This window comes from Eutrema salsugineum, unplaced genomic scaffold, assembly GCF_000478725.1.
Source record: "Eutrema salsugineum unplaced genomic scaffold, Eutsalg1_0 scaffold_13, whole genome shotgun sequence".
Taxonomy (NCBI): domain Eukaryota; kingdom Viridiplantae; phylum Streptophyta; class Magnoliopsida; order Brassicales; family Brassicaceae; genus Eutrema; species Eutrema salsugineum.
In genome coordinates this window covers 2,282,947-2,301,566 of record NW_006256885.1, presented here as the reverse complement: position 1 = coordinate 2,301,566, position 18,620 = coordinate 2,282,947, and the positions used below count along the sequence as shown (strand labels likewise).

At 37.0% G+C, this 18,620-nt stretch overlaps 4 protein-coding genes across 5 annotated transcripts; 1 reads left to right on the top strand and 3 right to left on the bottom strand.

The window, feature by feature from the left end:
• Position 1: 1 nt before the first annotated feature.
• On the bottom strand, positions 2–4,063 carry LOC18025350. The gene is made up of 12 exons (XM_006406382.2): positions 3,284–4,063; positions 3,049–3,165; positions 2,757–2,949; positions 2,338–2,504; positions 2,040–2,214; positions 1,573–1,634; positions 1,312–1,393; positions 1,150–1,207; positions 911–1,017; positions 639–722; positions 466–536; positions 2–358 (listed from the first exon to the last, which is right to left on the bottom strand). Exons 1-12 carry the CDS (start codon positions 3,703–3,705, stop codon positions 232–234), a joined length of 1,665 nt encoding a protein of 554 aa, XP_006406445.1. The 5' UTR covers positions 3,706–4,063; the 3' UTR covers positions 2–231.
• A 1,228-nt stretch (positions 4,064–5,291) lies between these two features.
• LOC18025349 lies at positions 5,292–7,791 on the bottom strand. Its single transcript, XM_006406381.2, has 6 exons — positions 7,640–7,791; positions 7,019–7,297; positions 6,488–6,622; positions 6,177–6,233; positions 5,803–5,937; positions 5,292–5,675 (listed from the first exon to the last, which is right to left on the bottom strand). Exons 2-6 carry the CDS (start codon positions 7,292–7,294, stop codon positions 5,610–5,612), a joined length of 669 nt encoding a protein of 222 aa, XP_006406444.1. The 5' UTR covers positions 7,295–7,297; positions 7,640–7,791; the 3' UTR covers positions 5,292–5,609.
• A 2,491-nt stretch (positions 7,792–10,282) lies between these two features.
• LOC18025348 (E3 ubiquitin ligase BIG BROTHER-related) lies at positions 10,283–13,309 on the top strand. The gene is made up of 7 exons (XM_006406380.2): positions 10,283–10,594; positions 10,832–11,162; positions 11,251–11,288; positions 12,002–12,043; positions 12,190–12,311; positions 12,402–12,510; positions 13,044–13,309. Exons 1-7 carry the CDS (start codon positions 10,283–10,285, stop codon positions 13,095–13,097), a joined length of 1,008 nt encoding a protein of 335 aa, XP_006406443.1. The 3' UTR covers positions 13,098–13,309.
• A 1,999-nt stretch (positions 13,310–15,308) lies between these two features.
• LOC18025229 lies at positions 15,309–17,659 on the bottom strand. Of its 2 annotated transcripts, XM_006406378.2 has the most exons (4): positions 17,441–17,659; positions 17,122–17,308; positions 15,866–16,436; positions 15,309–15,775 (listed from the first exon to the last, which is right to left on the bottom strand). In XM_006406378.2, the coding sequence occupies exons 1-4, from the start codon at positions 17,626–17,628 to the stop codon at positions 15,465–15,467; spliced, it is 1,257 nt and encodes a 418-aa protein (XP_006406441.1). In that variant the 5' UTR covers positions 17,629–17,659; the 3' UTR covers positions 15,309–15,464. The 2 variants fall into 2 exon arrangements, with proteins under 2 accessions (XP_006406441.1, XP_024015568.1); XM_024159800.1 differs by having other exon boundaries at positions 17,122–17,659.
• Between the last annotated feature and the right edge of the window lie 961 nt (positions 17,660–18,620).

Below are 18,620 nucleotides of genomic sequence, written 5' to 3'. Positions count from 1 at the left end.
AGTAAACCAGTTCTTTTCTTTCTTTATATTCCAACACTTGTTCTGTACAAAACCCTCTAATAATTAGGAGGCTAATTTAGTTTCCAACAGTCTTTCACTACTTTTCTTCTCTAACCAAACGATTCAAAATTATGCAGAAACTCAAACCCCAAAAGATATTTTACCTTTTCTTTTCTTTCTAGAAATGCAGAATAAGAAGAAAAGAAAAGGGTAAAATATGATGATTACATTCTACAAGCTATTGCTCTCAACCGGTTGAACATGTAGGCTTCCTCCTCTGTCTTCGTTCGTCATCTTTTTTAGGGATCGGTATTGCAGCCTCACGTTGTCTCCGCTTTCGACAATCTTTAACAGATACCTAATATCAAAAGAAAAAAACAGTGAATGGATTACTTTGAGAACTGAACTCAATAACTCTCTTTCCCTATGAAGCATAGTTTTGTTTCAGCTCTTATAGTTAGTTACCAGCCATTGAGACATTGAGATGTTACGATTGCTTCTTTTCCAACAAACTTTTCCGGGGTTCTCCGGTTTCCCTGCAAATGGAAATGTGTTTCATGAGAGCTAGAACCAAAAGTAGGTGCTAGTGCTGGAACCAAAAGCGACAGAGGCCAAAATATATGAAAATAATGGCCTACCTTGATTAGCACTTTCTCGTTAACAGCAAATGGATAATGCACCACTCGTTGTAATCCATCATCCGTAGCTGGATCTCCATTTTCCTGCACGGAGAAATTAGGGATCAAGTCGTAACATTTATCAGAGGTCCATCAATTATGTAAGCTAAGGTAATCAGAAAACAGATGATGATGCAGACTGATAAGCTTGGAGATAATAAAAATGTAACCGGAAACCACCAAAGACGTACAAAGCAATCAACATTATATAGCAAGGTGTCAGATTATCTCACCACATCCATTTGATCACTCATTTCTTTTCTACGCCTCCGCATGGCTGCGTTGTGGAAAAGCCTTTTATCATCCTGTTGTTTTATAGCTGAAGCGGCAGCTCTAAGAGCTAGGTGTTTCACATAAGAAAAAAAATTGGTTAGGGTTGTTTGTCTATGTCAAAGCTCAGAAGACTATACTGTTGATCGATTCATATGTCGGGAAAAGACATAATAGGAGACTAAAGTTTTATGGGAATTACCATGGTTTGGGACCAGAGAGTCATTCTCAATTTCTGCATGGCAGAGCGTACATCTAGACTGTGCAGAATATAATTGTGGTTACTAAATATTTTTGCGTATGTAGGAGGAACCATCACATGAAACTAACAATATTAATAGAATCGAAGGAAACCAACACCAACCATTTCAAGGACTCTTCTAAGCATGAGGCCGCCAAATGAATGTCCACAAGAGACAACCATTGCATCTTCAAGAAAAGCACCACTAAACATCAAAGAGTTTGCAAACAGACGAATTAGAACCCTCATTTCACTGCCGATATTTTGCCGATATCAGATTAACGTAGCTAAGCAATTCATCCTAACAAACCATAAAAAATAGAGGAGATTTCTTCGTCTTAGATAATAATAATAATATACATGAAGAGAAAAAATGGTACTCACGAAATTGGATCCGAGAGAACACTTCTCAAGGAAGGCTCTTTGCAAACATCATCTCGTGAAACCTGACATCCACAATTCAGAAGAAGATCTCTTGACATAAGACCTTGTGCTCTGAGCAGTTAACATCAAACAAAGAAACCTATATCATTATGGTATTGAGCTACTGCCAATCATGAATCGGACTCAATTGAAAAGACAGCCTCGAACAAATGTAATGTGCATTTCACATCGGCTAGTTAAATCTATATCAAGATTTGTATCTAGAAGATGAAAGTGCATGATCTGAAAGAACACTCACGACATATGATTTAAAAAAAGCGTTTTATACATTTCTACTCCAAATGTCAAGTCAAAGGATATGGGTACTATCGGCATAGAACTTCACAGATATCAAGGTTTTGTACGTTTAAATGTACTTTTACAATTTAGACTATTATTTCTAGTATTGTAAGAAAGGATTAGCTTACACTGGTTTTCACAAGCGGACTAACTGGAGTGTCATTCTCGGCCAAGAGGTTATCCATAAACTGACTGACAGATACTGGCACATAGCTTTGAGGAATTACGTGGCCAGCTGCTTCTATTGGGGAACAATCTAATATAGCATTACTTTTCGGCATAAGCCTAAAGGCTACTGATGCCCTGCAAGTGAAAAGTTCAACAATGTAACCAAATATGTAAGCATGCACTCATTACATACAATTTTGAAGGAAAAGCTGTCATGAAGTTTGTCAAGGAAAAGCTTATTATCTCTTCAAAACATACCTTCCGCGAGTGTCAGTGCCAGACAAATGATCAGTAGTAGCTCTATAAGAGGCAGCCGGACGGAGACCTGCAGTAGCATGACTAAGCGCTTTGCCAGTAATCAGTAAGAGATCACCAACCCCACATCCATTATCTGCTGCGTACCAACGACCATTTGGGTCACATACCTAAGGATAGAAGAAATTTCAGAGACAACCAAAAATAGCCAAAGGTACTTTCTATATATGGAAAGGTGTTTTCAAGCAAACAAACAAATTTAGGATTAAGGCTGATCATGTCAGATTCATATGAAAGTATTCTTAAGAAACTATTTTGTTCCTCGAAAGATAAAACATATTCAAGTTTTCACATCAAGTTCCTCGTTATAATGAAAGCAAAAATATGTATCCTTCGACACAAAGAAAGTTCATAGAGGTGACCTGAATGCCAGAGCCATCTGAGCAGAACAGTGTCAACAAACCCTTCTCAATTTCAATATTTGTGGATAGATTCCCACCTCCAGAAGCAGGTTTTCCATTTTGGATCGATGCAGGAGCATAGGAAGCCAACAACACAGACGAGGAAACCTCGTTCGGAGCTAATGGAAAGTCGTCGAGCATATGGTTAAAAATACTGCAAAACAGAACCCCATTATATAAGTTAATACAAGGAAAGATGTAAAACTGTAGTGGCAGAAGTAAATCAGAGATTAACGCATCATAACCATCCTACTCGCTTCTTAGACGTAGATGCCTTGCTATAGCAGATAAAGCAGCTCGTGCTACTTTACCCAAGCACCGGAAAATCTCAGCCATGCATGGAGGCGATGAATCTAAATCTTCAACAGATCTATTCAGAAGATGAGAAAAACAAACAGTCTTACATTAGACTCCAACTCAAGCGCAAAAACCAATTGTTTCTACAAAATCAAAACCAGTGACCACTCGAGGAAAGATCAATAGCTAACCTTCCGGCTCTGTACATAGAGAGGCCACGATTTCCTTTGCCAGAAACATTAAAGCTTCTCGTTCTGAAATACAAACGAGCAGCTTCAAGGCCACATCGCATCAGTGCAGCGTCTTTGCTCCCGAGCTCGATCACGGAAGCATTATACCTCATCAAAGACACAGATAAAGACTCAACGGCTTTTGCGTACGCCGGAGAAGGAGCCCCTTCGTAAGGCAGAATGTCAGATAATCGAACCCTAGCGAGAGGATTAGCGGACATCATCAGCATAGGATCACCGGACGGGTAAGCAGCGGAAATCGGCGTCACTGTAATCGGATGAGACAAAGGAGACTTGTTCAGAGCGGAAGAGACGTCAGCTGCAACAGAAACGGCGGCGCTAAAGCTTGACGGCGTGATCGGAGACGAGCCCTGCCGGTGCATCGCCACTCCAATCAACCATGCGTCTCTAGGGTTTTTCAACTCCGAGTCTGATTCCGGCGTTGGGAAAACAGATTGGGACGCTACGGTGTATCTTCGAAGTCGTCGAGATCACCGATTCAGAGACGAATTGGACTTTTTCACTGTAAGGAAGGCCTGATTTTCTCTCTACTGCTCCAAATCGGGAAGACGATGACTAGTTTGATTATGAATTGCGACCATGAAACGCCGTCTACGGGGGAATCGCCGTCGATGAAGTAGAGATTCGAGCCGGGTTCGTTGGATTCGTCGCCGGAGAATTGTGGTTCTGTGTAGACTCTGGTTTTTTTTTGGTTGTGTGTGTTTGTGAAATGTTTGAGAGAGTGTAGTAAAAAAAAGAGAAGAACTTGTATTTTCACCTTACTTTTGGGTCAATCTAGCTCCAAAGATTGCTTCTTACATTCGAATTGTATAAATAATTTTCTTTTCGCTCGAATTTTAAAGTGGAATATTTTTTTTTTAAGTAAGACAAATTATAATCGAAATTTGATGTGTGATAACACTACACTTTATCATTCAGAAAAATTATTACTACACATGACTCAACGGCGCAAAACAAAAATATGCGAAATAGGCTATAGGCTATAGGCTATAGCAGAATGACTTAACAAAATAAATTTTCATTACACATAATTGTATGATTTTTTGTTTCAATTGTTAAGTGCGTGAATATGTTTGTTATCGATCAGAACTTTTAGTTCAAAGTTTTAAGTTTGAAAATTTTATGTCAATTGGTGATGATAAACCAGATCTTAATACAATTGTTATTTAGTAAAATATGTAGTACTATATTAAATTTAAACAAATGAGGGTGATGATGATGATGTATGAAGGATGGTAAAGATGATGAAGATGTTTTACTTGTTAGTGGTTGTGGTGATGAGAAGAGAGGATGCTTTTGATGATGAAGTTAAGAAGCATACGTTGATAATGTGAGTCATGATGTGTATCGTGATGTGACAACATCATCCATAATAGTAATTATGATAATGATGATGATCTCTTTTTTTTCTTTCTTTTTTTCATTTTAAGAGAAATTTAACATCAAATTTAATGATGATGTAGGACGTGGAGGTGAGTTGAGCGTGATGATAATGATGATGAAGATAAGCATTATCATTATGGATTGTATCAAAAAGTATCACGATAGTCCAACATAGTGTTGGTTGTAGGCTTGTAGCCTTTAACTAAAAAAAAATTAAAAACAAGTATTTTTACGGTTATAATATTGGAGCAATGCTTATAAATTTGTGTGGATTAGGTTACTAATACCATACCTAAAATTAATGATATATGCTTTCTGAAATGCAAGTAACCATTTCAGAATAGAATGACTCATGTCTAACGACAAATAGAATGACACATGATTACTTCTATATACTTATCTGTTATTGAGAAATGTGTATACGTTTTACTTTTAAAGCATGGTTTATGCAATGTTTAGCATATATACGCCATGTTTTGAAGTTTGATTAACTTAATTATATATCTTGTAAAAAGTAAAGATACTTAAGGAATGGTCCCAACGTAACATAAATGCCAAAACTAAATGAGAAAAATTTGAGCATGTGGCTGCTTTTACATTCCACAAAGAGAGTGGAAGATTCACAAAGAGGATTCAATTGCAACACATGAGATAGTTTACAAAGAGAGTTCATGTAAAGATTTGTATCTACTAAGTTATACACACATGTCTATATATATATAAATATATACCACCTGACTTCAGACATCAAATATAGCACAAACCTCTGTCTCCGCAAAAGACCTTCACAGAAGAGGTTTGGAAAATGAATTGATGACGGAAAATTCAGATACAAAACCTTTTGCTTTTGCTTCGGTTTAGCCGTTGTAAATTGGTCGGTTTTCTACTTGTAAATCCATTCGTTTGCTCGTCCCCCTGTAGAATCCATGTCTATGAAAATGCTCACAGCCTGCATGAAGAGGAGAAACCACCCCATGTCCCAGGAAATTTTAAATCTTGATAAGTATGGTTCTAAGTTCTAACTACACTTATATGTTTGTCTGAATATTAAGGTTTCTGTTTAGGTTTGATCTCACCTTCCCTATCCGAGGTCGCTCCTTCGACTTAGCTAGGCTATTACGGATATGCGAGACCGCTCCCCAACATTTCAACATGTTGGCTACATCGTCGAGTCTCAGTATATATTCTTCTTCAGTTAGAGGGAAAGACCTCTATTCATTGAAGAAAAAGAAAGAACGAAAGAAACGTGAATTAGCTTACACGTCCAATGGCAAGAACTATACCAATAAAATATGGAATAATCACTTTTTATGTGGCAAAGATTCTTGACTTTTTATGTGGAAAACGAAGATCATAACCATAAAAGCTCCAACAAGCTTAGTGAAATCAGTTCAACTATCATATCATTACGCTTCTTATATGATAAAATCACAGCTGCGGATTCTCTTACCTGTTCTCTGTACTTCCACATGACATTCATCGCAAGAAGATTCCGCCCCATGAACTCCTACATTAATCACATCTAAGAACTATGATTTAAGTTCCTAGCTATCAAAACGACAAATCTTTCGGCATTAAAAATCAAAGGTCATAGCAAGAAACTTAAAGTGCATAAGGAACATGAAAAATTTGAAATAAGCAAAAGCTGATTCTGTATTCATGCAATTAAAAAGAAGATGATTAAAGGTCTTAACTTTCTTCTTGACGTTAAAATTGTTTTGCTACAGAATCACAAACTCTCTTGAACACAGAAAGGCATACCTTTTTGATGAGCTGAACATCATAAGATCTTCCATACTTCTGCCTGATGAGGGTTGCAAGATCTAAGCCGTTAAAAGCAGAATCATCTGTACCAACCATTCTTTCAAGATTTGCCCGATTCATATCATTCGCTTGCTAAAGACAATGAAAAAAGATGTTTCAAAATGATCAGATGAATATGAAGCATGATAGAGATGGACATACATTGAGAGTTTGTGACATCAAACTAAACTCAAGAAATAATATCAATCGCGCACTTTTTCCTGGTTCAAGCAGAAGTAGAACAACATTCTATCACCTCCGGGTTCAACAACTAGGAAGATTTATGGTTTCATGCACAAAAAGGATTAAAAAATCCCGTTGACTACTTAACAGAGTTCTAGTGTATAAAGCACACGGAAACTAAGTCTCAGTCACAACACTTGATGAACACTTTAAATGTCAAGCCATGACTTCAGTGATCAATTTCACCACAGATGATATATATATATATACCCTTTTATGATAACACTTGAATTTATGTATATATACCCTTTTAGCTTTATCATCGAGTGCTTCTTTTTCCTCGTCGCCCGAGTTATCTGGATTCATCCCGTCATCTACAATACTGCAAATTTTTGAAAAGCTTCTCCTACCAGTTTTCCCACAAGTACTCTTCAAGCAGAGGCTATTAGAGAAAGCCAATCTTCCAGAGACACACGGACCGCAATATCTCGAACAAGAGACCTTAGAAACTGTTCCTATACCGCATCGTTCGTGTATAATCGATGGTTGACAGTGATGATGACCTGAGACAATGCTCATCATGTCCTGTAAATCGGTAAAAACGAAAACAATAACTTTCTGCTGCAATTTGAAGAATCAAATAGAGAATGCCTTCAGTGAACACAGTGCTACAGAAACTAAGTAGAGAAGAAACCAAACGAAATTTATTTGATAAAGTGGATTTACACATTCGTAAACAGACAATCGCGTGAATACAATATGAATCTCTTTCCATCTTCATCAATCTCAATCGTTTTATCTCTAACTAAGCAGCAGTTAATGGGGTAACATCGAAAAGCGACTAAACATGAACAAGTAAGCGAGAATCAATGAAGCAACGACTTAATTAATAGTTTGCCAAGAAGTTGAGGGAGAACGCAATCTTACCGCCGGCAGAGCTTGGAAAGAGCACGGCGGTGCTGCGGAGGAGGAGATGAGGAAAATGAGAAATCAGAGAGATAAAACAATCAGTGAATGAACGGTGAAGGAGGAGAGGCCAAAAATGAAATCAAATTTCCATATAAAATACATTATATTTTTTTCCGCCATATCATTTTATATTCATTTTTTTTAACAAAATCATTATATTATTTTCAAGTCTAAAACGTGTGAAATTAAAATACATGCATGAATGATAAGAAGACAAAAATTAAGAAGATTATTTAACTTATTCATAAAAATTAATTTTGATTAATGTTCTAAATAAATTTTAAAAACGTTAAAAAATATCATTTGGTATAATCTTTTTTTTGTCGTCTATCAATTGCTATAATCTAACAATATAAACTTGAATGATATGTACTAATTGTGTTGAATGATGAATTAACTTAACTTAACAAAAAACAATATTAAATAATGATCATTTTCTCAAAAAAAAAAAACTAAAATATACGAACGTCAAGTGTTTTTCTTCATCAAGCCAAGTTTTTGTTTACTTGCACGTTTCCGCGAAACGTTTTGGGCCTTTTGGCGTCTCGGCCCATTTACTTTCGGAAAAAAAAATTCTCTACATTTAACTTTCGTGAGAATTTAAGCTTTTCTATTTGTTTAGCTTTTTTCGGAAAAATGGCTTTTTACAACCTAAACTATAAAAATATGTTAAATTTATACCCGGCTTTGTATATGGTGCCTAAACATTCTTCAACTTCTTAATTTATAAAATTTCATACCTAAACTAATTTTTTTGTGCTTAAACCTATATTGTCTAAACGCTGTTAAAGGTCCGTTAAATCAAGTCTAGGTGGTATCTTAGTAAGCAACGACGTCATTTGTAGTTTTTGATTTCTTAAAAAAAAAAAATCTACACGAAAGTTTAAAAACAATGACGTTTTAATTCTAGGCCAGAAAAAAAAATATTTTAACTGTCGGCTATTTTTGTTCTCCAGACACTGAAAAAAACATTTTTACACCGGAAGAGAGCTCAAATCTCTCCAGTTGCTCTCCAGTCACCTCTTTAGCACAAGAAAACAATATTATTTGCTGCTTCTGTCGATTCCTGCTCCAATTTGCTTTTTTCAGCCGATAACAACGCTTCCTAGCAGTTCTACCAGCATCGAGAAAAGCCCAAAGCCGATGACGAATCCAATTGAAGAGGTAGAAGTTTATGGACCTGTTAAATTTGCGAAGGAGACTATTGCTGAACCAAAATGTCGGAGGATTACGAGATCATACTCTAAGCTAAACAAGAAGAGGGAGGGAGAGGGGATCAAAGTTAGCGAATCGTCCTTCGCACGATCTGACGTGACCTTTGCCGAGCATGTCTCTAACAGCCGGATTTGAATTTCGCATCGGAGAATAAAGAGAGCGATGCGATTTTGATAGGGAAGACTAGCTACTGATAGGCAGCTTTATAAAAGTCACAGTTTTGACGCGATTCTTATTGTCCCAATAGGAAAATCAATGATTATTGCACTACGCAAACTCAATTAAGAATGCAATTCAATCAAATTTGAGAATTTGGAGGAAGTAGAAATTGGGAATTGCAAAGCCAAATTCCAGAAAACCCATATTAGGAATTGAGAAGTCGGATCTGTAATAGTTATCGACGTTGATTTAGGGGAGTTAAGAAGAAAAAAGGAATTTCTATTTTTCTAAACCACTGTGCTTTACACGTAAGTGATGCCTAATAGCATATGATCCACTGTGCTTTGGCCTCTGTTTTTCAATCGCAGGTGGAGTTAACTCGGTTTTGTTTCGATGATGGGGATGGTTCGAAGAAAGACCGATTTGCCTAGATTTATTCCTTTTTCTTTTCTTTTTTCTTTAAACAATTTTCCTAAACCAACGACGTCGTTTTTTTTTGTTTTCTTCTCAAACTATAAAGAAGCCCAAAACACATCGTCGACACGTAGACTACACTTGACAGAATATTTAACAGTGATTGCCTTATAATTGTTTTACGCACAAAAAAAAAGTTTAAGGACGAAATTCAAATTAAAAAGAAGATTAAGAATGAATTTCAAATATTAATATAGATTAAGTATGATATAGCATCATATATAAGTTTAGGTATACATTTAACATTTTCTAAAAGTTTAGATCTGAAAAAGCCAATTTTCCAGCTTTTTTCTAATAAAATGTCAAAATGATTTCAGTACACAAAAAGAAGATAATTATCGTCTTCGGATAACCAAAACATTTTTTTGAGTAGGAATTGAAGTTACTTCAATCTCATAGGTTCAAAAGATGAATATTGCATTGATTAAGAATGTGTATTTAATATATTAATCTCACTTTTAATCATGATTTCGGATTCACACAAGTGAAAGATAATGGTGGAGGTAAGCACATGATAAACAGAGTCGGTGGCTTTAGAAAGAAACAAAAAATAGAGGGATGTGATTTCGAAGAAATTTGCATATTTCAAAATTTGAAATCAGCTAAGAGAAGCACTATTTTACCTTTTCTCGTCTCGTCTCGCGTCGTGTCATTGTTTTCTCAGATTCCTGAATAATTCCCTTTCGATACCAATCCCCCAAATTCCCTTCGCTCATCTCCCGAAATCGGATTCGAAAACCCTAGGTTACAATCATGCCCATGGAGAACGACAATGGCCACGCTAAAAACGTCGTCCTCACCGCCGAGCAAGCGACCAAGATTAACGAGACTGATGGACGGTTGCCGGAGAATCGGCCGAGCGGTGTTGTCTCAGACACCGGAAGTGGAAGCGAGAAAGGAGAGGAGGGGGTAGAGACGGCAGTGGCGGTGGCTGTAGCGGCGGATGAGAGCGGATCGAATTCGGTGGGAGAGCTACCTCCCCGATCTTCCTCCGCTAGAGTTCCGTTCACTAATCTAAGCCAAATGGATGCGGATCTTGCTCTCGCTCGCACGCTCCAAGAACAGGTGGGTCTTTCTTGCACATCTATCTGTTTGGGATTTCTGCGTTTTTAGGTTATTTGATGCTGTTTGGGCTTTTTTGTTGCTTATTCTCCTGGATACGCGGAATAGTTCACTGCTTCTCGGATTTTCTTCTAGAGTTGTTTCCTCAGTTTCTTTCTAATTGCATTCGAAATTTAGATTATTTCCAAAGAATTTCAGTAGAATTGTTCTATGTGTGCGTTATAATGTTTCGGGTTTCAGGAGCGGGCGTATATGATGCTGACCATGAACACTGAAATCAGTGACTATGGGAGCTGGGAAACTGGAAGCTATGTATACGATGAGGATGAGTTCGATGACCCCGAGAATGAGGATGAGGATGACGATGAAGACGAGTATGAAACAGATGAGGATCCTCAGGTAGATGCCCCTGATGTACATGCCCATGAAGACGATCAAGAAGATGACGGCAGAAACTCTGATACCGAAGAAGTTGCTAATTCAGATGATGAGGCCTATGCTAGAGCTCTTCAGGAAGCTGATGAAAGGGAAATGGCAGCTAGACTGTCTGCCTTATCTGGGTTTGCAGATCGTGAGTACACTTATAACTATCACCTAAGTTCACTCTCATGGGCGTTCTAGAATTAGTTTGGATTTATGCTAACTGTTATTGGTTGCAGGGGTTGAAGATCTAGAGGATGAGGATCACACGTCTCAGGTAGGCTCCTTACACTACAACAAAAATCTTTTTGATCTTGAGCTGTAAAGTGCAAACCTTCTTTTGCTTAAGAATATGAACCTTCTTGCCCCTGTATGTGAAAAGAACTACTGTCCAGCCCCTTGTTTTGTTTAGTCATATGGTAGACAAAGGACAAAGTCATGACATAGAACAAGTCATTGTCTAAGTGTCATCATACATGGTTCCATCTATCTACTATCCTTCTGTCATGACATTAGTTTGTTTTGTTTTCGTGCCAATTTAGTCTGTGGTGTTAGCCTTTTTCGTCCGGAGGCCCAGTTAGATACTCCTCCCTGTGTTTTATGAGGTAGTTATTGTTCGTAGTTGAGCCAATAAACGTACTGGATACTGTTTGGTACTTTGACACTAGGTTGTACCTAATTATTATCGATTTATGCTACCGGAACTCTGCACAATTGTGTATTTGGAGGTCAAAATGCATTAACCAGTACGGTAATCGAGTCAGTTTTAATCCGCTGGCATTAAGTGGTCACTGGCATCGGAGAAGGTTATGCTCATAGCCTGCAGCATGGGACCTCGCAGCGGACTGAAGCTATAGATAGAGTCTGGTCCATTTTATTGAAAATCAACTAGAACTTAGAATTGCTGAGTAGAGAATCATAGAAAGTAAGGCTTTTTTCAGGTGATTTGAATCTGCTTGCACTCACGTTATGTATGCTTTAATTTTGCAGGATGCCTGGGATGAGATGGATCCTGATGAGCTTTCATATGAGGTATGAAAATATTCATGGTTATATTTGAATACTATTGTGAAAATATTGGAATCTAGTGATAATATCCGGCATGCATTTCAATATGAAAAATTCAGATGCCTAACACGTCTGTTGGCTTATAACTGTACGCTATCTTATTTTTGCAGGAATTGCTTGCACTTGGCGAAATTGTGGGAACCGAGAGTAGAGGATTGTCTGCTGATACAATTGCAACTTTGCCTTCAAAAAGATATAAAGATGGAGACAATCAGAACGGAACCAATGAGTCGTAATGCCTTTTTGTGTAACCAATTAAGTAGACCAATTGACAATTTTGTGCATGTAGCTTGATAATTAATTTCTCTGATGCTCGATGCAGGTGTGTTATTTGTCGTTTAGACTATGAGGATAACGATGACTTGATACTGCTTCCATGCAAACATTCGTATCACTCGGAATGCATAAATAACTGGTTGAAGATAAACAAGGTACGTCTTTAAAAAAAAAAAAACAAAAGAATCCTGTTAGAGTAGATGTGTTTATCATTGAGTTGTTGTAGTCAGCTATGTGAAACCTGATAAACACAATTAGGAAGACTTTTTTGTAGTCTGTCTTTTTATACCCGACACATACCCTTTTTGATAAGGAAAAGAGATATTCATGCCAGAAAACCGTCTCAGTAGTAGAAATGTAGAATTTAGCAGACTATTATCTCAAGTTTGTTGAATTTATGGACTGCATTTTATGCCTTTACTTATTGTTTACATCAGCACCTTCGAAACTGGGGGGTTTGATTCCTAGTAAGGAGTGATGATTTGAACTTGTTAATACCATACTAAGACTATCTACAGTGTGCGATCATCTTATCAACTTCCATGGAAATTAGGAACAATTATTTATCTCTTAGCTTTTAAACAAGCAGTTTGTAGAAATTCGATTGTTATTCTCTTGACGACATTCATATAAATCGAAGGCCATTAACAACCCGAAACTGGCACGATTTTTTTTTTTTTTTTTGCAGATTTGCCCCGTATGTAGCGCAGAAGTTTCAACTTCCTCCGCTGGACCAAGCTAGTGTGAGCAAAAGAGAGATCTAGAAAGAAAAAAAAATTATAAGCTAAGAACTTCAAAAACCTTAGCTGTCTGTTTGTAAACTATAAAAACAAAACCAACATCAGATTTCCTTTAAACAATCTCATAAATTGGAAGTTACTCAAATCTTTTTTTAAGTTCTTGTACTCGTATTTTATTTGAATTGCTTTATATTTGGATAAGAAAACCCACGTACATATGAAATTTTGTAAGATCAAGCTTGTTCTAAACAATGTAATGAATGATCTCTACAAATACATGAAAAGCAGCTTCTCACTCTGCCTTCAGGTACTTGACGATGATCATCCAACGCTTTGTGTGAGGAGCCTCCACTTCTCACATAGGCTTTGAGCTTCTCTTTAAAATTAACGGCTCTTTTCCTCATGTTTGCACCTTCTTCATTTGTTTTTACCATCACGTAAAATAACAAACAAGTTAATTCGTAACACTTTTGATATCATCGACATAGTTAAAGAAGCTGCAGCAAAGAAGCCTCATGTTTTGAGGCGGAGAGGAAACGAACATGAGGCGGAGAAGGAAACGAGCTCGCTTGAGCAGGACATACAAGTGAAATAAATAGATATAACGAACGAATAAATAAAATATTCTTTTTATTATTCTTTGAATAGACTAATAAAACCAATATGGTGAATTCATGACCCAAAAACTCATAAAACCAACTACAAACAGACGTTGTAGTTAAATTAAAACTACTTAACTAAATAAATATTAGAAAGTTTTTAAAATATTTGAAAAAATAAGATAAAATAAAAGTAACTAATTAATACGCTGTAAATAAAATCTGTCAGAGCTATTAACCCAACAAAATCCAATTAGATCGTTTGTTTGGAAATTATTAGCTTTGACGATTGCGGACCATCCAGCGCAAAGAATATAACTTCCATTGGATTTCCTTTTGAAGGTTACAATGTGTTCTTCTTCATCCACAACAAGAGCCTTCACTTTAACACCGTTTCCCAAATTCTGGACCAAATCACCTGCCATCTCTGGAATTATAAAATCTTCGAAGTCTTGTCTCGGTAAATTAAGCCTACCTTGTTGGGAAACATCACTGTCGTATAACGTCTTTTTTATGACCCATGGATCATATAGAGCTAAACCCAATTCTAAATTGAGTTCTTCATCTTGGTTGTGTTCTTGATCTTGAGCCATAGTTTCTAACTTGTAAATACTATAAACTTTTTTTTTAACGTGAAAGATGAAAGCAAGATTGAAAAATAAATAAAAAAACTCACCCCTATGTTCTTATATATAGTTAGGTGATCAAAACAATTTTCCTTTTTTTTGTTTTTGTTAAAAAAGCATTTTTCCTTATTTCTGCATTTTTCTATTACATTAAAGATTCTTAATATGCCCACAAACCTTTTAAGAAGTTTTCATTTTTATTCTTCTGTTCCTCTACAAGTTTTTTTGTCGAAATTTACATTTTTTTATTTGTTAGAAAGTTAAGTCTATATGTACAAAAATCATTTAGGATATTTTAAAAGTTTTACATTTTCTTGTTGTAATCACTGATTTCGTTTTCCTTTTTAACAATTCCAAAACACACACACATAAGTTTTCATTTTTATTCTTCTGTTCCTCTACAAGTTTTTTTGTCAAAATTTAAATTTTTTTATTTATTAGAAAGTTAAGTTTATATGTACAAAAATCATTTAGGATATTTGAAAAGTTTTACATTTTCTTGTTGTAATCACTGATTTCGTTTTCCTTTTTAACAATTCCAAAACACACACACATACAATCGTTTTCCTCAAAGTAATGAAGCATTAATTCTGATCCCAATCATGCTCATCTTGATCATCACATCCAAACATTAATGTCAAATTTCGTTATAATATTGATTCGACCTATTAAGTAAACCATGTATATATATATATATATATATAGCTCTGTTTACAAATTAATATAATGGGATTTTATATACAGAATTTTGGATTTAAACGAGGGATTAATATTTTTAAGAATTTAGTGCCATGGTATATTTATCTAATTCTTCGTTTAAAATTTATAATAGATCACCATCTCTTATCTGCTTCCATATTTGCGATTTTGGGATATAGCTCATATATTAATAAGTCGGCATTTTTGTTGTTGTTCATGTATGCCACTATGAAACAACTACGATCGATCTGGTTTTTGATCTAGAAAAAAAAACATTCTAAGCTAGAACTTCAGTCTTCTTAGACTCGAGAGATACATCAAAGGTTTCAAGGTCTGAATCTTTGACTAGATCGAAGCTAGTCTTTTATTACCTACGATAAATTTTTGGACACAAGCTATCGAGAGGCATCTATGTTTTTCTTGTTCTCATTGGACCACTGGTCGTCTACATGACAAGTTGGCGAGTGGAGTGGCACCACCGGTCGTATGCTGGGGTGAGATTGGGCCACTCAGAGGCCGAGATTGAGAAATCTTGGAGCCAGTTTGTGAGTAAGATTTCTTGGTCCAGTGCAGGCAAAGTCGAGATGGCTTTGTCTATGGCACGTTCCACCTCAACTCTCTCGTAACCCGTGAGAACCGGAAAGGCTAGACCGTTCCTTGCGTGGCTAAACAACGGTAGCCAGTTTGCAAGGAGTCTGAACTTAACTTGTCCCGGAACTTGTGTGTTGTCCCTTGCTAACTCTCCAATTAAGAGCGCTTCAAAAACATTTAAAGAGAGTTTGTGAAGAAAACAACAGTCCATGTAAAGACCTGAGTGACTAAAAGATAATAATGGCAATAGTTTACCTGTAATCTTAACCATGAGGCCTTGAACCCTAGGAGCAGCCGTGAGAGACAAGGAAGCTAAAGCCGAAGCGTAGCTCCACCGTTTGATACCTTCTTCCACAGCACCATAACGTCTAAGTTTCTCTGTCATCCACAAAAGCTCCTCCGCTAGTTTCTCCACCGCTAGTTCAACCTCGTTCTCCTGGAAACCACCAGCTCTCACCAACGCAGACTCTCTCCTCCTACTCTGCGATGATAACAAGTTACCGGTCATATCAGCCAAGGACCTGACCGTGTTGATGCACGTGGTCACTCCTCTCACGTAAGAAGCTACATAGCCTCCTAGCGGAAGTGCGCTAACCACACGCAACGGCAAACCAAGGAAAGGCTCATCTGCGGTTCGAGAACGTTTCAAGGAGTCTTGCAAACGCGCAGTGGTGCGTGCAAAGGAGGAAGCGAGGGCCGCTCGGTTGACATCGAGTAGCTCCACGTTGCAGCTCTGCGCGTTGTCTTCCATGATCTTCTCGGCCATTCCCATCGTAAATTGGTATTTTCGTGAGGTTATTGGAATCTCGTTCATGAGCGCTAGTGCCTACTCGATCGTAGACGACGTATAAAATGGCAAACCAAAAACATTAATGAGAATACATAAATAGGACCATAATCAATCGAATTACTCATATATATGCGGATAAACAAACGAGTAATATGTCTTTTCTTGCGGATATTAGAGATCCAATGATCAGAAGAGTTCGTTGCAGATTCTTGATTTTACGAATAGTTATGATAATTTAGTTAATTAGTCTCGATTCAGTAATTAAGAGTACAAATAACCCAAGCTTTGACTAATCGATATCCTATGATTCCACTTCCCTCTTTTTTTTTTTTCTCATGTATGATGTGGAACTATGCATGTTGTCCACGTGGAAATTACAGAGGAAAAATGTCCCCGTTAGGCACCTCAGCCTCAGCTCGTGGAGTGTCCGAAAAATAGAAAGCTCCAACATAATATTATATGTATATACCGAGAAACTAACTATCCATTTCAACTAAGCTCTCGAGTTAATACAAATATAACCAAGCAACAACACTCAAGTCTACATATGATCTTGATGTCTTAATTGAATCCAAGCAAACAAGTGACAGAAAAAAGAAAAAAAAACATTTAAATCGTTAAAACGTTAAGAAAATCTTTACCAAACACGAAAGAAAAAAGGACAGTAACACGTTAATGCTAATTAACACTAAATAATGACAGATTACAAATTAACACTTACGTGACAAAGTGCTCTACCGAGAGAGTTAACGGAAGGCACATCAACGCCGTCACAAATCATCATACCCAAATCAGCCGACCCTGAATACTTCACCAAAGCCGTTGATGACGTGGACGAGGAGGAGGAGGAAGCCGAAACCGGGACCAACGCGTTCTCCGCCGCCGCGGTAAGAAGACCCGAAGCAAAACTAAAGGGAGGATAAGAATAAGAATAAGAAGCAGAAGAAGAAGAAGAAGAAGAGACGAGAGGAAGAGGAAGATAGTCCAAGAAAACCCTAAGGAGCCAAAGAGCAAGCCACGCCATCATCATAGACATGAACCTGAGATGGTCTGAAGCCGACCACCGCCTAGAAGCTAGCTCCGGTGTGGAGGCGGTGGAGGCGACGGAGACGAGAGAACGAGCGGCGGTGTTAACGGTGGTCATGAAGATGGAGTTGAGGAGACCCGTCGTGGGACGGTTGTTTCTGTATGTGTACTCCAAGTATTGTAGCTCCCTTGACGACGACATCCTCTTCTCTTTTTTTTTGTTTTTTTTGTTGTTGTTGTTGTCTCTCTTAACGATGTGAATTATTGCTCGAAAAGTTGTATATATATATATATGAAGAAAGAGGCTGGTTTGGATATTTCTTCTTTTCGAAGTATATGATGATGAGATGCACCGCCTATTCCACGCAGTGTCGAACCGATTAATTTAAATGCTCGCATCTAACTTTTTAAAATATATTTTTTTATATTTTTTTTAAAATTAAAATAATAAAACATAAAACAAAAATTCATAAAACAATCAAACTCCATAAACGACTTATAAGAAAAGAAAAAAATCCAATAAAACATATAGTTTTTTTGTTGAAAAATAGATCTTCATGCATTTTTTTCATGTAAAATCGTTTATTAAAATGTCGTAGTCGAGTTTTTCAAATAATTATCTCAATTGATAATAAGCTACCCCATTTGTTGTTTCGGTGACAAAGATAACTAAAGATACTCTGCTACAGTAAACTGAACGTTTATGGCACGTGAACCATCGATGGACGTGGATTCATTTGGGAGGTGTGGGGGGCGAAGTCCCCCTACCGTACGGTTTCTTTATTGGGCTAGATTTAGGTTTTCTTTTATCTAATAAGTTTGGGAGTCGAGTTTTTTGGGCTATAAATACAATACATCTTATGAATCAAAAGTTTGTTTATAAAGGGGCATAGATAAAAAATATGCCCATTTATAATGAATGCCGCAAAAAATATACCCCTTTCAGAGTGGATGCCCGCGGCGGTCACCTCCCTTGCCTGTTCTCGAAGTCGGGCCTGGTTCCACGGGTTTGTTTCTCGTCGTCGTGTAAGCATTTTATGTTATTTTTTGTCGGTTTAAATCTTTCTCGGGGTCCATGCGTCGCCATTTTTATTCTATATAATTTTTTTTCACTTACGTAAATGAGTAAAAATATCGTCTGGTGTGTAAGTAAAAAATATTTGAGCAACCGGAACTTGGTAAAAGTCCAAAAAA